The sequence below is a fragment of the Coenobita brevimanus genome, chromosome 35 (genome assembly GCF_032717465.1).
Source record: "Coenobita brevimanus isolate Jiangsu-jjx chromosome 35, ASM3271746v2, whole genome shotgun sequence".
Classification (NCBI taxonomy): Eukaryota; Metazoa; Arthropoda; class Malacostraca; order Decapoda; family Coenobitidae; genus Coenobita; species Coenobita brevimanus.
In genome coordinates, this window is record NC_136988.1 from 17,280,519 (window position 1) to 17,302,651 (window position 22,133).

Genomic DNA, 22,133 nt, shown 5'->3' on the forward strand with positions numbered 1-22,133 from the left:
GTGTGTGTGTGTGTGTGTGTGTGTGTGTGTGTGTGTGTGTGTGTGTGTACAATCATATCAGTGTGACGCGTGCGTGTGTGTAGTCATGTGAGTATGTTTCACGTACATGTGTAGGTAAGTATAAACAGTCTTATCAGTATGACGTGTGTGCGTGTGTGTATGTGACGTACATGTGTAGGTGTGTATGTGCGTGTGTTTGACGTACATGTGTTGGTGTCTATGCGTGTGTATGTAGCCTACTGTACGTGTATGCTTCGTGATGTGTGTGCGTGTATGTATGCATATATGTATGTAGTGTGTGCACATTTGTGATATATGTATGTAGTTGTGTGTGTGTGTGTGTGTGTGTGTGTGTGTGTGTGTGTGTGTGTGTAAAGTGTGCGTGTATATATGAAGTATTTGCGTGTGTGTATGTAGTGTGTGCATGTGTATGAAGTGTGTGCGTGTGTATGAAGTGTGTGCGATGTGTGTATGTAGTGTGTGCGTGTGTATGAAGTGTGTGCGTGTGTGTATGTAGTGTGTGCGTGTGTATGTATGTATGTACGTATGTAGGTGTATACACGTTATCTTATAGCTCTACATTTTCATACAATTAGGCACGAGAGAGAGAGAGAGAGAGAGAGAGAGAGAGAGAGAGAGAGAGAGAGGAAGGCCGCTTACTGTGTGTGTGTGTGTGTGTGTGTGTGTGTGTGTGTGTGTGTGTGTGTGTACGTTTTTGAATAGTCATCCATCCAGGGAGAGAGAGAGAGAGAGAGAGAGAGAGAGAGACAGATAGATAGATAGATAGATAGATAGATAGATAGATAGAGAGAGAGAGAGAGAGAGAGAGACAGAGAGAGAGACAGAGAGAGAGACAGAGAGAGGAAGGCCTTTGACTGTGTGTGTATGTGTGTGTGTGTGTGTGTGTGTGTGTGTGTGTGTGTGTGTGTGTGTGTGCGTGTGTGTGCATCAGTACTGAGGCTGGGCAGTTACTGAAGAACGTGGGCAAGTAGGTAGGCAAGAATAAACGTAAGTAGGTAGGTAAGTAGGTAGATAAGGAAGTATGTAAAGTAGGTAGGTATTTAGATAGGTAGGTAGGAAGGTAGGTAGATTGGTAGGTAGGTAGACAGAGAAATAGGTGGGTAGGTAAGTAGGTTGGTAGGTAGGTAGGCAGTTCGGTAGGTAGGCAAGAGTAAAGTTAAGAAGGTAGATAGGTCAGTAGGTAGGTGAGTAGGTAGGAAGGTAGATAAGAATATAAATAGGTAGGTAAGCTTGTAGGTAAGTAGATACTAAGGTAGGTAGGTAAGTAAGTAGATATGTAGGCAGGACGGTAGGTAGGCCATTAGTATGTATATATGGAGATACCTAATAGACAACAGACAGACAGACAGACAGACAGAGAGGATGGATGAAGGGAAGGAGGGAAGGAAAGAAGGAAGGAAGGAAAGAAGGAAGGAAGGAAAGAAGGAAGGAAGGAAGGAAAAGTAAGAAAGGAAGGAAGGAAGGAAGCAGGAAGTAAGGAGAAAGAGAAAATGACTAAGGGAGAGAAGGGGGGGGTGGAGGGAGTGGCTGGGGACGAGAGTCAAGGAGACGGGCTGGGGACGCGCCAGACGAGAGAATATGATACGTCAGGCGCGTCCCCAGCCCGTCTCTTCTGGCCTCTCGTCCCCAGCCACTGTTTGTCTGTCTGTCTCTGTCTCTCTGTCTCTTTCTGTCTGTCTGTCTGTCTGTCTGCCTGCCTGTCTCTCAGTCTGTCTGTCTGTCTGTCTGTCTGTCTCTCTCTCTCTCTCTCTTTATCCCTATCTGTCTGTCTGTCTGTCTGTCTGTCTGTTTCTCTCTCTCTCGGTCTTTCTGTCTGTCTGTCTGTCTGTCTCTCTCTCTCTCTCTCTCTTTGTCTCTGTTTTTTCCTCAGTCTCTGTCTCTCTGTCTCTGTCTCTCTCTCTCACTCTGTCTCTTTTTCCCTCAGTCTCTGTCTGTCTGTCTGTCTGTCTGTCTCTCTCTCTCTCTCTCTGACCGGGATAAAAAAAAAAAAAAATGTTTTTAATTGCACCAAAAACTCAATTTCCGCATCTTTTTGACCCGACAAAATCTTACACAGGAGTAACCTTCTGTGTTTAACATTTTACTGCTCAATAATTCATGTAGTGAGAGGGATCCTGAGATAGATAAATAAACAGATAGAGAGATAGATAAACAGACAGATGGGTACAGACAGACAGACAGATGGAGATACGGTACATACGGTGGCTAATGAGACACATCTACATACGATATATCTTTTAATATAACTACATATAAGATATATCTGTTAATATACAGTAACTACACATTAGTAGTGCTGAGTTTAGGTGACACTACACTGAATATGGATCCAAGGTGTGTGATGCAACCTTGGGAACTGATATGTTTTCTTTATTCTCTCTCTCTCTCTCTCTCTCTCTCTCTCTCTCTCTCTCTCTCTCTCTCTCTCTCTCTCACACACACACACACAACTTCCCTCTCGCCTTCCCTCTTACTCCTTCCTCTTCACGCTCTGCCTCTCCTCAATGACCACCCTGTAAGGCTTCGGCGTATTCATAACTAACACATCAGAGTCTCTCTCCGTCACCAGCGTCTCTCCCTGCGCCGGTGAGAAGGTGAAATTCTGCAACAACGCCGTCAGAAACACAAAGATCTCTACCTTGGCCAAACCTTCCCCCACGCACACCCTACGACCTGTGGATAAGGGGCTGGAATAAGGGTTGGTATGGGTCGGAATAAAGGCTAGATTAAGGGCTAGGAGAAAAGCTGGAATAAGGGCTGGAATAAGAGCTGGTGTGGGCTGGAATAAAAGCTGGTGTGGACTGGAATAAAAGCTGGTGTGGGCTGGAATAAAAGCTGGTGTGGACTGGAATAAGGTCTGGTGTGGACTGGAATAAGAACCGGGATAATGATAGTAAATGATAATAAGACTATAATCCTTTCACTCTGCAGTAGCTTGGCCTAAAATTGCAATCCCTCCACCTTGAATTCTGAGTTTTAACGTTAGATAGCATAAGAGAATGCTAGTCATGAAGAAGTGCTGTGGAGAGGAGGGAGAACCATAACATTGTCTAGCCTCTGAACTGCAGGAAATCTGTCTATCTATATACCTATGCTGCTTCTCCTATGAAAGGGAGGTAGCCGAGACGGAACGACACACTCCCAATTTACTCATTAACACAAACACATTCATTCGCATCTTAGCCCCAAAGGGAGAAGGGACAGATCCTCACCGTACCACACTGCACAAGGGTCAACTGTGCAGTGCCGTCAGCGACATCTTCAGCATGGTCCGACAGTAGAGCTGGTTTACCCCTGCAGCATCATAGTGGACCCATCCCCTTACCCACACCTGACCTGATAAGCTGATCAGACCAAATACAGGAGAATATCACCCCCAGGGCTGCATCATAATTTGTTCATTCACAATCTCTCTCCAATCATTTCTATCTCGTCACACTGTCCATCCATCCCTTTTGTGATCTTCCTCTCAGACTTACACATCTCATATCCGATCCAATTATTTTTTTTCACCAATCACTCATCATCCATTCTCTCCACATGCCCAAACCATCACAACACCCTCTGCTCAACGCGATCAGCCATCTCCCGCACAACTCCAGTTCTCTTTTGCACTTCATCATTTCCCACTCGATACATACGCATCACTCCACACATACTCCTCAGACACCTCATCTCCAACACATTCAAACTTTTCCTCCTTGCTACACCCATATTCCATGTTTCAGCCACATATAATGCAGTTGGTACCATAATATCCATCCATTCTAAGCAAACAACATCTAAACATTTTTTTTTTTCATTCCTCCCAGCACCTTTCCTACGTCATTCATTCTACACTTCACTTCTGCATCTATTCTCCCATCCATAGGAACATGTGACCCTAAACTCTTAAAACACTCTACCTCCTCAAGCAACTCACCATTCAAAACTATGTTCCTTCTCCTACCATCTACCAACCTCGTACAAATCATCACTTTACCCTTATTTTCACTTACTCTCAATTTCCTCCTTTCACACACCCTCCCAAACTCCTCTGCCAACTGTCTCAATCTCTCCTCTAAATCAGCCACCAGTGCAGTATCATCCGCAAACAGCAGCTGATTCAGATTCCACTCAATACCATCAACATTCACCAGACTCAAGCCTCCACCTAACACTCTTAGCATTCACCCCCTTACAACACTATCCATATGAATACTAAACAACCACGGAGACATCACACATTCCTGCCACAGCTCCTCTCTCATGGGAAACCAATCACTCACCATATTTCCCACTCTTACACATGCTCTACTATTTACATAAAATCTTTTCACTCCTTTTTGCAATTAAGCATCAAGTCCATACGATCTTAAAACAGTCCACAAAGACTCCTCATCAGTTCTATCATACGCCTTCTCTAAATCCATGAACACCCAAAACACATCCTTACCTATCGCTAAATACTTTTCACACACCTGTCTCACAGCAAACACCTGATCCACGCATCTCCTCCCTCTCCTAAAGCCACACAGCATCATCATCAATCACTCACTCTGTACCCTCTCTAACTCTCATAATTAGCACTCTACCATACACCTTACCTACTCTATACTCGGCCTAAGAAGTGACGGCGGAGTATCCAGAAGTTTTCGGTCAGGGATAGTGCACATACCCTTCCTTATATCTCTACGAGGTGAAACCTAATACGTAAAACTGTTACATAAAACAATAAATCAATGCCAAATTACCTGTACATTTCAAAATTGTAGGAAGCAGTTCGTTAGTTACGATAATAGGAAATCCTAAACGGAACTAATTGAAATTTCACAACAATCGCTCAGGGACAGTCAGGAATAATTTGTGGAGTTCAAATCTAGTATGGTAACATGCAATAATTTTTTAGAGCGTAAGACTGAACAAAAGGGAGCTTCAGTAAACAATGAAAATTAACAATTATTATTCATAAAATAATTTCCGGTACAATACTAGGGAATAATTTAAAGTCATATATTTCCGTTTCCAATGTCTCCATGGACGACGACAGCCAGCGGTAAGGTGGCGGAAGCCAGTAAGCTATTTTAAATGTTTCGATCAACACGCACGAAAGCAGATAACATTTACTCAAATTCATGCAGTCATTACGCTGCCTTTGGCCAGTTTTCCATTAAGATAAATCTCTGGATTATGAAATATAACCCAGAGGGCTATCGGCGAGAGAAATTAGAAAATAAAAAATCGAAATTTGCCTAGAGTCAGAGCTCCTCGGAGAATGCTAACTTCTGTCGTAGTCTGATATCCTCAGTGCATAATCGATTAGCAAGAGTAATAAAATGCAGAGGTCCATAAACAAATCATTGAGTTCAAAACTTCCAAATCAGCATTTTCTATTCAGCAGGACATTAAGATTTATTTAAGAGAGATATGAAGATTAAACGATGGAGTAAATAGTGCGTGCTTTTGCATTGCAAGAGTTTATGAACTCATGTTTTGGTCCTGTTTGTTGCCTAGTGTAAGAGAAAAAGACAGAATCTGTCATACCTCCTTACAACTAAAAATAATTGCACCATTTGGGAATAAGGTTGCTAATTATAATTATAATTGGCGAGAGGAAGGCGGATTAAAAGGCAGTATGGTCTTGCTGCCACCGCAGGTAGGGCATCACTGCGAAGAAAAATTTCGTTGTTATAGCGTCCTTATTGTTGCTGTATCATCACCATAGCATTTGAAAATAAGGGAGTGTATTGCAGTCACAAGAATTTTCCTTCACTGGTCTTCAAAACCATAGCATCTGTATTTGAAATCCTGGGAAACAAATAAATCAGGAACACGGAGTTATAGGCCTACTGCCCACCGTGCGCGTAGCAATACATTTCACATTCACTCGTTTCTTCTGAATTCTCTACACTCTGGCTTCGGCTTTCCTGTCATTCTCTGACTAAATATATCTGTGCTGTTTACTTATCTCCTAATTCTACTATCAAAATTCTTTGACTATCTTACTTCTACGATGGAACACATTCTATCCATTTCTCCTTTCTTTGAAATCTCCATTCTTGGAGCTTTCAATGTTCACCACCACCTTTGGCTCTCCTCTCCTTTCACTGATCCACCTGGTGAACAAGCCTACACCTTTTCTATCCTTAATGACCTAGAGCAGCTTGTACAGCACCCTACCCGTATCCCTGACCGCCTTGGAGAGAGCTCCAACATACTTGATCTCTTCCTTACAACTAATCCTTCTGCTTACACTGTTAATCTTGTCTCTCCGTTGGGCTCCTCTGATCATAACCTTATCACCTTAACCTGTCCTATCGCTCCGGTACGGCCTGCGGACCCTACAAAAAAACGTCGTCTATTGCACTTTGGAGCTGCGGATTGGGAGGCCCTCATGCAGTACTTCTTTGATTTTCCCTGGAATGATTATTGCTTCCATGGCCGGGTGCCATCTGGGTGTGCCTTGCGCATTACGGACGTTATTCTCTCGGGCATGGAAGCATACATTCCTTTCTCATATCCTTTGACTAACGCAAGAAAACCTTGGTTTAATCACGCTTGTTCTAATGCTGTCCGCAACAAGGAGAGGGCCTATAAAAGGTACCAGAGCCAACCCACTCCTGAATCACATCTTTTATACCTTTCTGCCCAGAATCGTGCTAAGTCTGTTCTTCGCTCTGCTAAAAATAATTTCATCCGTACAAAATGCTCTCAACTCTCCAACTCGAATTCTTCCCGCTCCTTCTGGCACCTTGCCAAAAACCTTTCTAAGAACTTTACCTCATCATCCTTCCCTCCTCTTTTCTACTCTGATGGCTCTGTAGCTATTTCTTCTACTGATAAAGCAGATTTTCCTGATCTTTCACTGCATTCCACTCATCATTCAATTTCTCCTGATACTCTATAATTTTTTCTCTTTTATCCAACTCACTCTCTTTCAAAACCACCCGGCCACACCAAACTCTCCTAGTTCTCACCATCTTTTACCTACTCTCAACTTTCCCTCCACCAGATAGTGGTCAGACACACCTCCACCCTCCCCTCTCAAACTCTCTCATCCGACAATCTTCCTCCTACACTCCTGGACACAGCCACATAGTCCATCAATACACTGTCAACAACCCTTCCACTCTCCTGTCTCACCCATGTATACTTCTCAAGTATTTCCAGTCACCATCTCTCTCTCAACACACATCTGTATCATTCGTTCCCCATTTACATTTCTTCCAGGCACACCATGCATACCAACTACACCTTCGCCTGCTACATTTCTCAGTTTAGCATTCAGATCCCTCATCATTACCACATTCACATTCGCTCCCAAATTCTGCAGATACTCATCAACATCACTCCAGAAAGACTCCTTCTCTTCTTCATATGCTACTCACAAATACCCACAACTCACGTTCAAATTTCGCTTTCACCCACATCAGTCTTGATGACACCTCCATCCATTCAGTTACACTCTGCTGCACATCCGGGCTCACTAACACTGCAAGAAATAAGCTGCAAAAAAATGAAAAAAAAAAAAAAAATCTGGCAAAGTTAAAGTAAAAATAGCATAGTGTCAATAAAGATCAATGATCATGATGACGATGATAATGATGACTATTTTCTTTGCCTTTTCTTTCCATTTCATCAACTTACCAATTCCAAATGGCACAAACCCCTCCCTCCTGTTGTTAAATGAGCCGTCTGGGTTGAGGAAGTGGTCTGGGTTGAATTCGTTTGGTTGGTCCCAGAACTGAGAGTCTTTGTGGCAGAACTCCAAGTGAGGAACAACCACTGTGCCCTGGTAATATAATAATAGTAATAATAATCTATCTATCTATATACCTAGGCTGCTTCCCCCAAGGAAAGGGAGGTAGCCGAGACAGGACGACACACTCCCCATTTACACATCCATTCAAACACATTCATTCGCATCTTAGCCCCAAAGGGGAGAACGGACAGATCCTCACCACACAACACAGCACAAGGGTCAACTGCGCAATGTAATCGGTGACATCTGCAGCAGAGCCCGACAGCAGAGCTGGTTTACCCCTGCCACATCATAACAGACCCATCCCCTTACCCGCGCCTGACCTGACTAGCTGATCAGACCAAATGCGGGAGAATATCCCCTCAGGGCTGCGTCATCACTTATTCATTCACAATTTCTCTCCATTTATTTCTGTCACCACAGCCAATCTTCCTTGCTCAACAGACATCCCTCGCGCACCCAGCGCTCTCTTCACACTGTCCATCCATCCTACAATATTCGTGGTCTTCCTCTCAGCCTTACACCTCTCACATCAGATCTAGTTATCTTTTTCACCAATCACTCATTATCCATTCTCTCCATATGCCCAAATCATCACAACACCCTCTGCTCAACTCTACCAGCCATCTCCCGAACAACTCCAGTTCTCCTTCGCACTTCATCATTTGCACTCGATCCATATGCGTCACTACACACATACTTCTCAGACACCTCATCTCCATTACATTCAAACTTTTCGTCTCTGCTACACCCATACAGGTTATACCATGTTTCAGCCCCATATAACGCAGTCGGTACAACAACACCCTCATACAGCCTTCTCTTTACATCCATTCTAAGCGAACGACATCTAAACACTTTTTTCATTCCTCCCAGCACCTTTCCTACTTCATTTATTCTAAACTTCACTTCTGCATCTATTCTTCCATCCACAGCAACATGTGACCCTAGATATTTAAAACACTCTACCTCCAAAAGCAACTCGCCATTCAAAACTATATTCATCCCCCTACCATCTACCAACCTCGTACACTTCATCACTTTACTCTTATACTCATTTACTTTCAATTTCCTCCTTTCACACACCCTTCCAAACTCCTCTACCAACTGTCTCAATCTCTCCTCTGAATCAGCCACCAGTGCAGTATCATCTGCAAACACACATCGCTATCATTCGTTCCCCATTTTCATTTCTTCCAGGCACACAATGCATACCAACTACACCTTCAACTGCTACATTTCCCACTCTAATAATAATAATAACTAGAGGATCCCCCCAAAGAGGGAATCACACCCGCCACGAGCCGATCCATATCTAGCACAGCTCGCGATGTGCCTTTCACCTACCTTCACCAATGTCGAACTCATTCGAGATTTTCATGCCTATTACACACGTATAAAATTTTGTGATGATACTGTATCTTGAGTGACTGCGATGTTATCGTGCTAACACACACACACACACACACACACACACACAGAGTCAGTCATACACTTTACACACAGACGAACTGAAAACAATAGCAGCATCACTAATAATAATAATGTGGATAGTGTGTATTTTCAAAGATTTTTCCTTATATTCTTAACTACTTTAATAACTTGAATTCGAAATTTTTTACTTGTTCTTTCTAATTTTCTTCCTGGCTGTTTTAAGAGGCTTCGGATATTTTGCAACATTTGTTTCTCACTGATTTGTTCTGTACAGAGTACCTCAATAACCACTTCTGTGTTATTACTGTGATATCGAAATTATATAAACAGCATACAATACAGTATAGTGTTCAAGGCATGGTAAGCATGATAAATCGCTTAGGGAGAGGTACTACGGAACCTCCTAGAATCTGGGTCTCATGAATTCGAATCACAGACACCAACCTTGGGAATGAGGTACCCGTCCAGCATGGTGTCTGCGGAGGCGACGTGAGCGGTGCCAAAAGGTGACAGAGAGACAATACGGTGCACCTCATGAATCACTGCCTCCAGGTACGGTAGTCTGGGGAGAGAGAGGAAGAAGCGTACATGAGACAGAGAGAGAGAGAGAATAATTGTACCACCAAAATACATGTACTTTCATGGCACTGTGGTGGTCATATGGAAAGTTGGAACCGGGAATCTTATGAGTGACAGACAGACAGTGATATTCTACCACCAAACTCTCTTACTTGTTCCTCTCGCAGTAGAAGAGAAGGCTGTCTCTCGGGACCTCTTGATCAATTTCCCTCTGGACCCTGGCCTGCACCTCCGGGTACTTGGCTAAATACAAGATGGCCCAGCGCACAATGGATAAGGTGGTGTCAGTCCCGGCGACCAGTAAGTTGATAATCATAGCACACAAATCCTGCTCTGAAAAATATGAAAAGATTAAGTAGCAATTTGAATGTAAGCAGAATTTGAATGTCAACAGAATATTCAGGAACTGCCCAGAGGAGGTTATATTGGTCTCAGCTTGGGCAGACTAAAAAACTGATTATCATAACACCTAAATCCAACACTGAAAAGTATGAAATAGATAACCAGTGACTTAAATGTAGCTGGAATATTCTGGTACTGCCCAGTGCGGAGTGAATATGGTAGTCTCAATCCCGGCAAACAGTAAATCGATAACCATAAAACCAAAATCCAACTCTGAAAAATGTGAAATGGATAACTGGTGGTTTGAATGTAGGCAGAATATTCTGGCACTGTTCAGAGGAAAGTTGCCCATCTTTTCGTCGGTTGAGCAAGCTGCCTAAGACCTCTTCCCAAGCAACTTATTTTGCTTATTACTCTTTGTGTTTCTCTTTTGCGTCACTTAAGTCTTCCAAATACCACCATACTCAGCATAATTAACATACAAATTGATGTAGACCAGCCGTATCCAAAAATAATTCACTAACAATGAGGTGCCAGGGAGCATCCTTAACCAACGAGAATACTGATCTGGATATGGTGGTGTTGATCCCAGCAAACCGCAAGTTAGTTTTTTACATGCAAATCCAATAATGAAAAAGGCAATTTGAAGTGAGAAAATTATTTATCTGGAATTTGAGCCTAGCTAAAGTATTACACTTGGCAAAATCTAAGATGTCCAGGTGCAGTGTGGATATCATAGCCTTGAGCCCAGCAAATAGTAAGTCACTCATCATTACATGTACATTTCTGAAGATGTAATAAATAAATAAATAAAAGTTTGGCTCCGTTAAGATCAAAACTATTTAAGCTGACCTTGCTGTGTGACACTGACCTGTTACACTGATCTTTAACTGATTATAAAACTGAATCCACTTATTCTTACCATATCCTCAACCCTTCCACAAAGTTTGGTCTAAACAAAATAAAAATGATTTAAGTGGACCTTACCCTGTGACCTTGACCTTTGACCTATCATTAAAGGGTTATATATGTACCATCTTTTATATTGTTCAGGGAGAGGCTTAGATGCCCCCTAATCCACATAGAATAATGGCTTTAACCTCACTTGTGTAGGGAGCATCAGTGGTCTCACTCTTAAATAAATCACTCAGGGAGACGTGTCACGAAGCCTCCTTTGGGACTTAATCTCACCTGTGTATGGGGCGTCCATGGCCTCACCTTCGAATAAATCACTTAGGAGATGGTGTCACGACGCCTCCTGTGGGACTTAATCTCACCTGTGTATGGAGCGTCCATGGCCTCACCCCTTGTTGTGGTCCATCTGAATCAGGTACTGGTCTATGAGGTCCCTGGGGTGAGACGGGTCCAGTGTGTCCTTGTGATCCTTCAACACTTCCTGCAACACCACACCATGCCCTGAGCTGCCTGTCCTTGTTAATATGGCCTTGAGTTGCCTGTCCTCGTTAACCCTATCAGGTTTTTGGGCCGGGCAGATTATGTCTGTGCCAGAATCAGCCACTCATGCTGATCCACATCTTCGCAGCCTGATATTATACTTTGATCGCTCTGTGTAAATACACTTTTCATGATAGAATGTTGGTTTTTGTGTCATTTTAAAGCTGAATAGTTGTACTTTATCGATGTATGTTAAAAAAAAGGGAGAACAAAGAAATTAAAATGTCAAAATGATGATTTGAAGTTAGGCAAAAAACAAAAATTTTATACCTTGCCATAGAAAAATATTCGGCAAAAAATAATGAGTAAAGATATATAAATTTGGCTCAAACCAAGCAAAAGTACAATAAATTACCTATACAATGATATAGAGATTATGGTAATTTTTGCATTTCATTGTGCAGTAAAGAAAAAGGAAAGAGATGCACAATTTTATTTTAGTCTCATCCGCATATTCGCTTCGCGATGTTTTTGTTTGATCGATCAGTGTAAATACACATTTTATGATAGGATGCTGGTTGTGGTGTTATTTTGAAGCTGAATAGTTATCCTTTATCGTAGTATGTTCATAAAAGGAAAACAAAGAAAATAAAGTCAAAGTGGCGAGTTGAAGTTAGGCAAAAACCAACAATTTTATACCTTGCTGAAGAAAAATATTCACCAAGAATAAAGTTATAAAGAAACAAAGCCATGAGTCAGACCAGCTGTGCAGTATCGCCACACACAGAGCAACCATTCCGTGACATCGTGCTCGAGCCTCTTTGTTGTGATGCGTAAATGCGATTTATGGTGAATATTTTACAAAAGTTTCTTAAACTGACGATTAAAAGCGCCATCCGAATCTCTGAGGTTGGATTTGAAATGACGATCGAAATAGTCATTTGAATCTCAAAGCGTTAATATGACCTTGAGTTGCCTGTCCATGTTAATATGACCATCCAATTATCCAGTTCGATATTGTTAATATGTCCTTTCCAACTTGGTCCAGAGTTTCATCCTTTTGCTAATTTATTTCTCATAGTTCAGTGGCAGAAAAAGACAATGTTGCAACGCCACATCCTCTCCATACCATCTCTTCGTCACAAGAAGAAGACGAAGAGGAGGAGGAGGAAGCATCAGAAGAGAAATAAGAACAGAAGAAGACGAATGCTAATCACTGCTACTTTTATTACAATTAAATATAACTTGTAACTAGCTGTGGCATTTTACTGTACACAGATAACACACTGCCACACCCACATCAGCAGACTGTGCCTTTCCCACAACGTATAGAATTGACATGGAAGATGTAATATATAGGGGATCCAGTACAAGTGGAAATGTTGCATGGGAGGTAGACACAGAGCTTCAATTCTTTATTCATTTTTACGTTTTGGGCTACACTTCCTGAAGATGGGTTCTGTGTAGCCCGAAACGTTCTTTTCTCAATGGGTTTGGGCTACACTCCCTGGGTTCTGTGTAGCCCGAAACGTTCTTTTCTCTATGGGTTTGGGCTACACTCCCTGGGTTCTGTGTAGCCCGAAGCGTTAGAGAAAAGAGAGTTCAAGCTCTAACCTGTATCTCCCACCAAGAGGCGCAATATATAGCCGACCCTCATGTATACTTACGGAAACTATAACCAGGCATCTCTCCACACATCGCTGAAGTTTATCGTAGCCCAGTTTTCTCTTGAGGAAGGGAGGGGCTACTTTACCAAGCCAAGGGAAGATGTTGAAGAGGTAGACTCGACCTACGAGAGATTTGCTGGTGGAGCAGACTAACTCGATGGCTTCCTGTCCTCGCGGGTCGTCCATTTCGTAATGCACGTCTAGGAAAGGAGAGGAAGGGAGAAAAACAGAAAAGAAATGAATGTGGGAACGTCAAAGATGAAGTGGAGCAAGAGCAGAGCAGAAGGAAAGTTGAAGGAATAAAAACAGTGTGGAAGTAAAGCTTGATGAGAGAATGATGGACCAAGAATATGGAAGAACAGCTAAGAGATATGATGATGATGATAATGATGATGATGAGGAGGAGGCGGAAGAGGGGGAGGAACACGACCCTGCAGGCAGTTCCTGGTGAAGCACACTATTACTACTCGTATACTAACACAGCTTCTGCTGCTGCTGCTGCTGCTGTTACAACAACTACTACTACTACTACTACTACCATCATAGGTACTGCTACTATTACCACCATCACTACTACTACGGCACCACTGCCACTGCTATTGTCATACAGTACTGCATATTTGCCAGACCCTGTTAGCAGCAGGGGCCAACTACAGTCACTCTTGTCTCTGTCATTTAAGGTCTCTTAGTCACTTAACCTGCTGTATCGGAACAGAGAATTATTCCAGAGTAGAGCACCCTGGACGGCTCCAGCATCCTTCTCTGTGTCTAACAAGATGCTTAGCGACGATAACCTATTCATACCTTTGTTTAAGGTCTTTTTGGAGACCTTTTTAGGCCTTGTTCATCCTGCAACAGTCAACCCAGTGCTTGTCAACCAGACTGCACCTGTATTGTCACAGTGTAAGACTAGAACTCTTACGTGAATCGTGTTCAGACCTTCCAGGAGTATAGTTTATGTTAAATAGAAATATTGCATACATGTCACAAAAACATATGACTAAAAAAAACATGTAACTTAACAGAAGCAATTGCTTTTCAGCTTGGCAACGTCTGGGCCTGACTACTCTCGGTCTGCTTATGAACTGGAGGAGGGGTTTATGTGGCCACTCCGACCTCCCTCAGTCCTTCCCCAAATTTCTCAAAGTTCTCATTGACACGTAGTTTTGTCATGTCTTTTAGAGGGTCCAGCAAATACAGTGCACATTGTTCTAGTGTTAAACTCACCACCGACCAACTTCCACACCACATTCAGTATGGCCACCCCCAGAGACAGAGGGAGTGGTTGTTCCTTGCCCGTGTGCTTCATATAGTCTTGCACCAGACACCCTGCCTCCCTCTGTATCACCTCCTCGAAGCAAGTCTTCCCCATGCCCAGGTCCCGAAGCTGATGAAGGGCAAAGCGACGATTCTTCTGCCACAGGGCCCCATTGCTGAAGATTATGCCTGCAGTAGAGGATGTGAGTTTAGTTGTATATATATTCATCTATCTATGTCCATCTATCTATCTGTCTGTCTGTCTGTCTGAATGTCTGTCTGTCTGCCCGTTTCTCTCTCTCTCTCTCTCTCTCTCTATCTATCTATCTATCTATCTATCTATCTATCTATCTGCCTGCCTGTCTATCTGTCCTTTCTCTCTCTCTCTCTCTTGCTAGCTAGCTAGCTGCCTGTCTGTCTGCCTGTCTGTCTGTCCATTTGTTTGCCTGTATCTCTCTCTCTCTCTCTCTCTCTCTCTCTCTCTCTCTCTTTCTCTCACCCAGCATGGAGCCACTGCCGATTGCACCGTAGGTATGGAAGTCTGGCCTGTCTGACAACTTCAGCTTTGCCATCGCTCTCTTGATGACCTCATAGTTGCACAAGAAGACGTTGACCCGACTGCCAATGCGCCATCTGCGGGAGACAGTGAGTGACCAGCTGTGTGGAGAGGAAATTATTGGCCAGCTGTGTGGAGAGGAAACTTTTGAATGACCAGCTGTGTGGAGAGGAAACTATTGAATGACCAGCTGTGTGGAGAGGAAACTATTGAGTGACCAGCTGTGTGGAGAGATCATATTGAATTGGCTTGTTCCTGACCATAATGCCCATCGCTTGGATTTATTCTTGACAAATAATCCAGATCAATATCGGATAGAGGTACTGTCACCACTTGGATCCTCTGACCACAATCCCATCAAAGCCTCATTAGTTAACCCTCCCACACCTCCCCGTTCTGAACCTGTCAGGGTGACCCGATGGCACTTTGATAGGGCAGACTGGGATGGATTTAGAAATTATCTTGCTGACATTCCATGGCAGTCTTTCTTCTCTAGTGATCCCAATTCTACTCAGTCCCACATTTGTGACTTAATACTAGCTGGTATGGACTTATTCATACCAAGTCAACAGTTCACTAAAAGATCTAACTCTCGAAAAATGGTTTGATGGCAACAGTGCCAGAGCAACAGCCCAAAAGTCATTAGCATAATTCTTACTTGATATAAAAAACATCTGAATCACTCTCCCAATTTAAAATTGCTAGAAATCATGCAAAAGCTGTATTAAATCTATCTAAATCAAACTTTCTTCAAAAGCAAGCATCAAAACTACTTAACAACCCTAATGACAATAGCATATTCTGGTCAACTCTTAACCTTGGAAAGGAAACTCTGTATTTCAGTAAAGTTAACAGAAACCCCGGGAGAATTTCTCCCGGTTTTGAAAAATAAAAAAAAAATACTTATGTACAAAATTATTTTATTTTGAAGATATACAACGAAAATAGAGCACAGAAAAAAGGACAAAAAGAACCTAAAAGACAATAATATTACAGGCACAATATAAAGAAATCAAAGAACAATTACAGGCACAAATTGATGAACATAAAGAACGATATGACCAGCTTCAAGAGGCATTACAGGAGCAAAAGAGGGACGTACAACTGAGGATTAGAGGACAGCTAGATACTTTCATGAGAGAAATGAAGGAAGAACAGGAACAATAATTGAAGGAGGAGGTATACGCTGAGCTACAGGAGCAGAAGTACGAGGTAAGCAATAATGTGACCAAGTGCAAACAGCATGAAGAGAACCAGTTAAGTCGGTTAGTGAAGAAATAGTGACGGAGCGCAAACGGCCTGTGGACAACCAGCTGAAGATTAGTGAGGGAATAGTCATGGAGTGCAGACAGTATGCAGATAATCAGTTCAAGCATGTAGTCAACCATTTGAAGATACAGTAATTAATGAAGAAATTGAGGCTGTAGAGAAATAGTGCACTGCTGAGCCTCAGGTTAGTGTACAGGGAGCATATGAAAGGAATGGACAGTGTATGGTGAATTTTGACGGATCCCAAGCAACTAAAGGTATCAATACAGAGTTGAATAATCAGAATGCAGACGTTTTAAGTCCAGGCCTTAATTATGATGCCCCAGTTTTTAGGCCCCAAACCAGTGAAGTTCATGCCCATAATTGGGGTCCAATTAAAAAGAAACCTCAGGAATTTGATGATAGAGTATCTTGAGAAGCTTACCGTGCACAGTTTGAGTTACTTGTTGATCAAAATAGTTGGGATGATAGGAAGAAGGCAGTGCAGCTTGCTACTAGCCCTAAGGGTGCCGCAATGGAAATTCTGGGCCAGATGTCAGTAGAGGAGAGGAACACTAATCAGTCCTTAGTAGAAGTCCTGGAGTGCAGATATGGGACCATGTAACAGACTGAGGTTTACAGAGAAAGATTCCGAAATCATGTACAGGCTTGAGGTGAATCCCTACAGCAGCTTCCTCATCCCCTTGAGAGTACGGCATACAAGGCTTATCCTGGAGCAGCACCTAACCTGTTGGCTATTCTTCTGGGGGACCAGTTCATCGATGCTCTTGATAGTGCAGAACTGAATGTGCAAGTGAAGCAGGCACAACCCAGGCACAGGCATGTGAAGTGGAAAAATTTGAAGGAAGGTGCTGGTACTGTGAAGAGCCAGGACATAGGAAAGTGGATTGCAACAAGTGGATGAGAGAACAGGAGAAGACTGGAGGAGGTTGCTGGTTCTGTGAGAAACTGGGACACAAGATGGTGGAATGTTAAAAATGGAACAAGGGGCAAGAACTGAACAGTGCAAGGAAATCCCCGATTGCAACAAACGGGTGTTGGAAATGTGATGAGGTGTGACACTTCAGCTATGAGTGTGCAAAAGAGAAGGATGAGGGGAAATTAGTGAAGGCCGGTGACAAGAGGCAACAACCAGCCAGTTATTCCGAAGAAGTCCAACCACGGAGGAAATGCAGGAGAACCTTGATGAATAGTGTGTGATAAGACGGAGGAACATCCGACAAGCAGTGTGGTAGGAATGGGAATCTTAGTAAGAAATGCAGCTGTACTGCAGTGAAAGGGCCAGCATCAGTTGAAGACGACCTGAAGATGATGCAGGTGGAGGATGCAGATTTACAACCAGTGCTAGAGTGGCTGCAGCGAAGTACAGTGCGACCATTTTGGGATGAAGTTTCCAGGATAAACCCTGCAACCAAGAGCTACTGGAGTCACTGGACTTTCTTCGTTTGAACAACGGACTTCTGGAGCGTCAGTGGGAGATACCTGATGGCCTCAAAAAGTACTGGCAACTGGTGGTTCCAAAGCAAAGGAGGTCTGGGATCTTCCATGAGTCTCATAACCAGATGACTAGTGGCCACCTGGGAGTGAAGATAACTCTACACTGGCTTGACAGAGGTTCTACTGGACTGGCATGCGCCAGGATGTTGAAGAGTGGTGTCGGGCCTGTGATGTATGCTGTGCCAAGAGGGGACCCAAGAAACGTGGTTGCACCTCTCTTCAGCTGTACCAAGTGGGTCCACCAATGGAAACAGTCACAGTGGACATTGCTGAACCTCTGCCACTCACTGAAAGAGGAAACCAGTATGTATGTGTTTCCAGGGACAACTTTACAAAGTGACCAGAATCCTATGCCATCCCTGATCAAGAGGCTGCGACTGTTGCTCAGGTGTTGGTTGACCAATTTTGTTGTCGTTTTGCGATGCCACAAGAGCTACATTCAGACCAGGGTAGAAACTTCGAGTCTGCTGTGTACTGTGAATGCTGCAAGTTACTGAAGATCAAGAAGACCAGGACAACCCTACCCACAGTCAGATGGGATGGTGGAGAAATATTCAACTGGATCCTGGGACAGAAACTGGCCAAGTACTGCACAGAGGGACAAACAGAATGGGACCAGAAATTACCTGCATTACTGGCTTCATATCAGTCTGCATCCCATGAGTCTACTGGCTACTTACCTGCAAGACTGATGTTGGGCCACCAGTTATGCTTACCTGTTGGCTTTTTAATGGGAAGATCACCTTGTGAAGAGCTGCCTACAGACACCTCCAATTATGCGAAGCATCTTCAGCAAAGGCTGACTGAGGTACATCATCAAGTGTGAGGAGCCCTTAAGTTTTCAGGAGAAGTGATGAAGATCAAGTATGATGCCAAGGCAAGTGAGGTGAACTTCAAGGATGGTGACAGAGTTTGGTTATACAATCTTCATCAAAAGAAGGGACAGTCACCGAAACTGCAAAGCCGATGGGATGGGCCTTACACTGTGCTGGACCGCCTATCAGATGTAGCGTACCAGATTCGGGAGGCAGGAAATCTCGCCCAAAGGTGGTGTACGTGAATTGTCTGCGGCAGTACCATGGGCCAGGACAGTACAACTGGGACGTCTCTTAGGATTTATGCTCTCTCACAGCCGAGGATATTGAGGAGAACCAAGGAGCTGAAGTACAAGAGGATGATGACAGTTTCCCAAGAGAAGAGGTGCATCAGGAAGAGGACCAAGACCTCCCTGGAGAAGAGGGCTGTATGGAGGAGTAGCATAGGAGAAGACCTGATAAGCCGAAAGATTATTTTATGTATCGTTAGATGTTACATTATGATTAATGTTTATATTTGTATATATTGTGTAGTTTTGTCGGGACAACAAAGGACTAGGGACGGGGGTAGTGTTAAAAAGTGGGATTTGCCAGTTAGGTAGTCGAGAATTTTCCCATACCGTTGTTCCGTTACAAGTCAGAGTTGCCACTTAGCATGCTGTTTGTGAGCGTAGTTATTTCATAAGTTTTACATTAGTTCTTATGCTCTTTTTCTCATTAATGTTTTATTTATGTGATTGTTCAATTATTTATTTTAATTTAAATTTGTATGCGACATAACTTAGAGTGTTATGCAGTATAAAAAAAAACTCTGGCATGTTTTGGATGTCTTCAAGATGGTAACTGTTGCAACCATGCTCCCTCGGGAATAGATGAGAACTTTATAGTAAAGAACAATGCAAGCTTATATAAGGATGAGGAAGAGAGCTGAGCTCGTTCAGTCAGTTTTCAGTTCAGTTTGAATGTAGTGCAATGCCAGTGATGTTTATATATCATCGGTACTTGTGAGAATAGTGAAGTGTTGTTGGCAAACAGTGTTGTGTTCTTGAACTTTTGTGTATCACTGGTACTTGTGAATAATAGTGAAATGTGGTCAAGCATTAAGTGAAATTATAGTCAATAGTGTTTATATAGCTCCAGTGCTTGTGAGGACAGTGGTGAAGATGGAAAGCATTAAGTGTAAACAACGTTGGGTCTGGTTAGCACTTGGATGGGTGACCGCCTGGGAACACCAGATGCTGTTGGCATCCCTACGTGTCAAGTGGGGTTGGTGGAGGATTAGTGCCCCTCCCTGTAAAACAATTAACTCTAAGCCCTTGGCCACCCCGTCTGGGATACATGGCGTCTGGCAATGAATGAATGAAAATTTGGAAAATAAAGACAGTGAACTTAAGAAGCCAGAATTTTTTACGACGCCTGAGGTGATCTGGTGTCCTGTACACTGGTAGGCTGACCATAGGAAGAACAGCTCACTGGGCAACGTCTTCCCATACTGAACTACAGCTGTTGGGGCCTGTGGCAGTGTGGGATGGGGATATAACATATTCGTTTTCTTTCTTCCTTTCTTTATTCATTTTCTTTCTTTCAGCCTTTCTTTCATTCAAACGCCTGTTAACATGGATGTAGCTAGATAAACTGATAGATATGTAGGTAGACAGATAGATAGGAGAAGGAAGAGAACGAGGACAAGAGAAGGATGAAGACTAGTAGGAGGAGCACGAACAGGAAGAGGACGAAGAGGAGGAGGAGGAAGAGAAGAGGAGGAGAAGGAAGATGATGGTGTATAGTGACTCACGTAATGATATCTCCGTAAATTGGCCTCAACTTCTTCACCTGCTCATCTAAACGAGTGGAGGAGTCTGGCAGCTTCCCCAGTATAGGAAGACCCCAGATGCCTGTGGGGGAGAGACATGTAGTTGTAGTAGTAGTAGTACTAGTAGTAGTAGTACTAGTAGTAGTAGTGGTAGTAGTTGTGGTGGTAGTAGTAGTGGTAGTGGTAGTAGTGCTGGTGTTAGTAGTAGTAATAATAGTAGTTGTTATGCTAGGTGTTCTTAGGTCAACTCCTCGCCCTAAGAACACTAGCTGCTGAGCCAGGGTTCTCTTTCGAGACCGAAATTAGAATACACTACGAGAGGAACAGGACATAAATCTCTGGGCAAACAACCTTACATTATCTTAAATTCACAAACCACTAGATACAATGTAGATATATCAAAGGCATAATACACTGTCTGGGTTCAAAGTCAATCTCGGGACAGGAGGGTTTCTACAGGGCTGCTGAAGTCCTGGGCTCCTATAGGTGTCGGCTGGGTGTGGGAGGGGTCTCGTCAGGTGTGCCTTCCCTTAGAGGGCTCGGGACTGCTCTCAGGGTCTATGTTGTCATCTAGGGGCTGCTGGGCAGCGTGAAGAGGGGCCCTCGTCAAGCTGGGCCTCGGTGGGGTGTTCGATCCCTTGGGCGGGACCAAAAGAGGGAGAGGAGGTGCATTTGTCTGCGCCCACCCTGGAGAGAGGGTCATCATCCTTTTGGGCTGGGAGGTCATGCCCCAGCGTCCGAGGGGAACCTTGTGGAGTATGAGGTCTGCGGTCTCCCTCGGGTTGGGTTGCCGTCAGGTGTGCGCTGTGACATCCTCTCCTCTGGAAGTCCGACAGCAGGTGGTCTCGCCTGGGTGCTGGCTAGGCTGCTCTCACTCCCAGGGTCATGATGGGGCCTTGCCAGACCTCCTTCAGACAGGGTAGTTCCTCCTGGGGGTTGCCTTTGTGTGGAGAACAGGAGGGGTGTCCCACTCGGCCACAGGAAGGGTGGGCTGAGCAAGGGATGTCTGAAGGGGAAGTCACAGAGGGCAAGAGACAGATGGTGGCTGATGTCTCCCTGACACAGCTATTGGGTCACTGAGGTCCCAAGGGCAACAGGGGTAGGGCAGCTGGTGGCCATCCCTCTCGTGTCGGAGCGGCTAATGGCCATCACCGGACCCTTCTTCTTAGCAGGACTGAGGGCGAGGTGCAGCTAATGGCGTGGGTGGACAGGTGCAGCTAGTGGCAATCACCAAGGTCCTTTGAGGGGAGGCGCAGCTAGTGACTGTCGGCCATTTCCCAGCGAGGCTAGTGGCCATCAGCGGGCCCTTGTTCTCCAGGTAGACTGTTCGCTGAATGCGGCTAGAGGCCGTCACCTGCTCACTGGTGCGGCTAATGGCCATCACCAAGATCCTTGAAGGAGAGGGGACAGCAGAAACAGTGTGAATAGTGACAGCCACCTGCCTGCTGGTGCGGCTACTGGCCATCATCGAGGTCCAGCTCCCTGGGGCAGCTACAGGAGGAGAGTGCTTAGTGGCTAACTCTCCATTAGTGTGACTAGTGGCCATCACTGGTCCTTGTGGTAGGGGGGGATGCAGCTAATAAGTGGCTACAGGCCGTCACTCAGGCACTGTCTGGGACTGAGAATTCAGCCCCATCCAGAACCTACCGAGGGCTGGTCTGGCTGGAGGGTAATGCCTTAGCACTGACTACTTCTGGTTGGGTCCATTCCGAGGAATAAGGGCACAAGGAAGTAGGGGACATAGGCC

General features: G+C 44.1%; 1 protein-coding gene across 1 annotated transcript; it reads right to left on the reverse strand.

The window, feature by feature from the left end:
• Window positions 1–2,480: 2,480 nt before the first annotated feature.
• LOC145396158 (cytochrome P450 2L1-like) lies at window positions 2,481–21,113 on the reverse strand. The gene is made up of 10 exons (XM_080269600.1): window positions 20,933–21,113; window positions 20,369–20,468; window positions 14,936–15,069; window positions 14,407–14,625; window positions 11,422–11,617; window positions 10,970–10,983; window positions 9,928–10,108; window positions 9,641–9,758; window positions 7,648–7,792; window positions 2,481–2,694 (listed from the first exon to the last, which is right to left on the reverse strand). The coding sequence occupies exons 1-10, from the start codon at window positions 21,111–21,113 to the stop codon at window positions 2,492–2,494; spliced, it is 1,491 nt and encodes a 496-aa protein (XP_080125726.1). The 3' UTR covers window positions 2,481–2,491.
• Window positions 21,114–22,133: the final 1,020 nt, after the last annotated feature.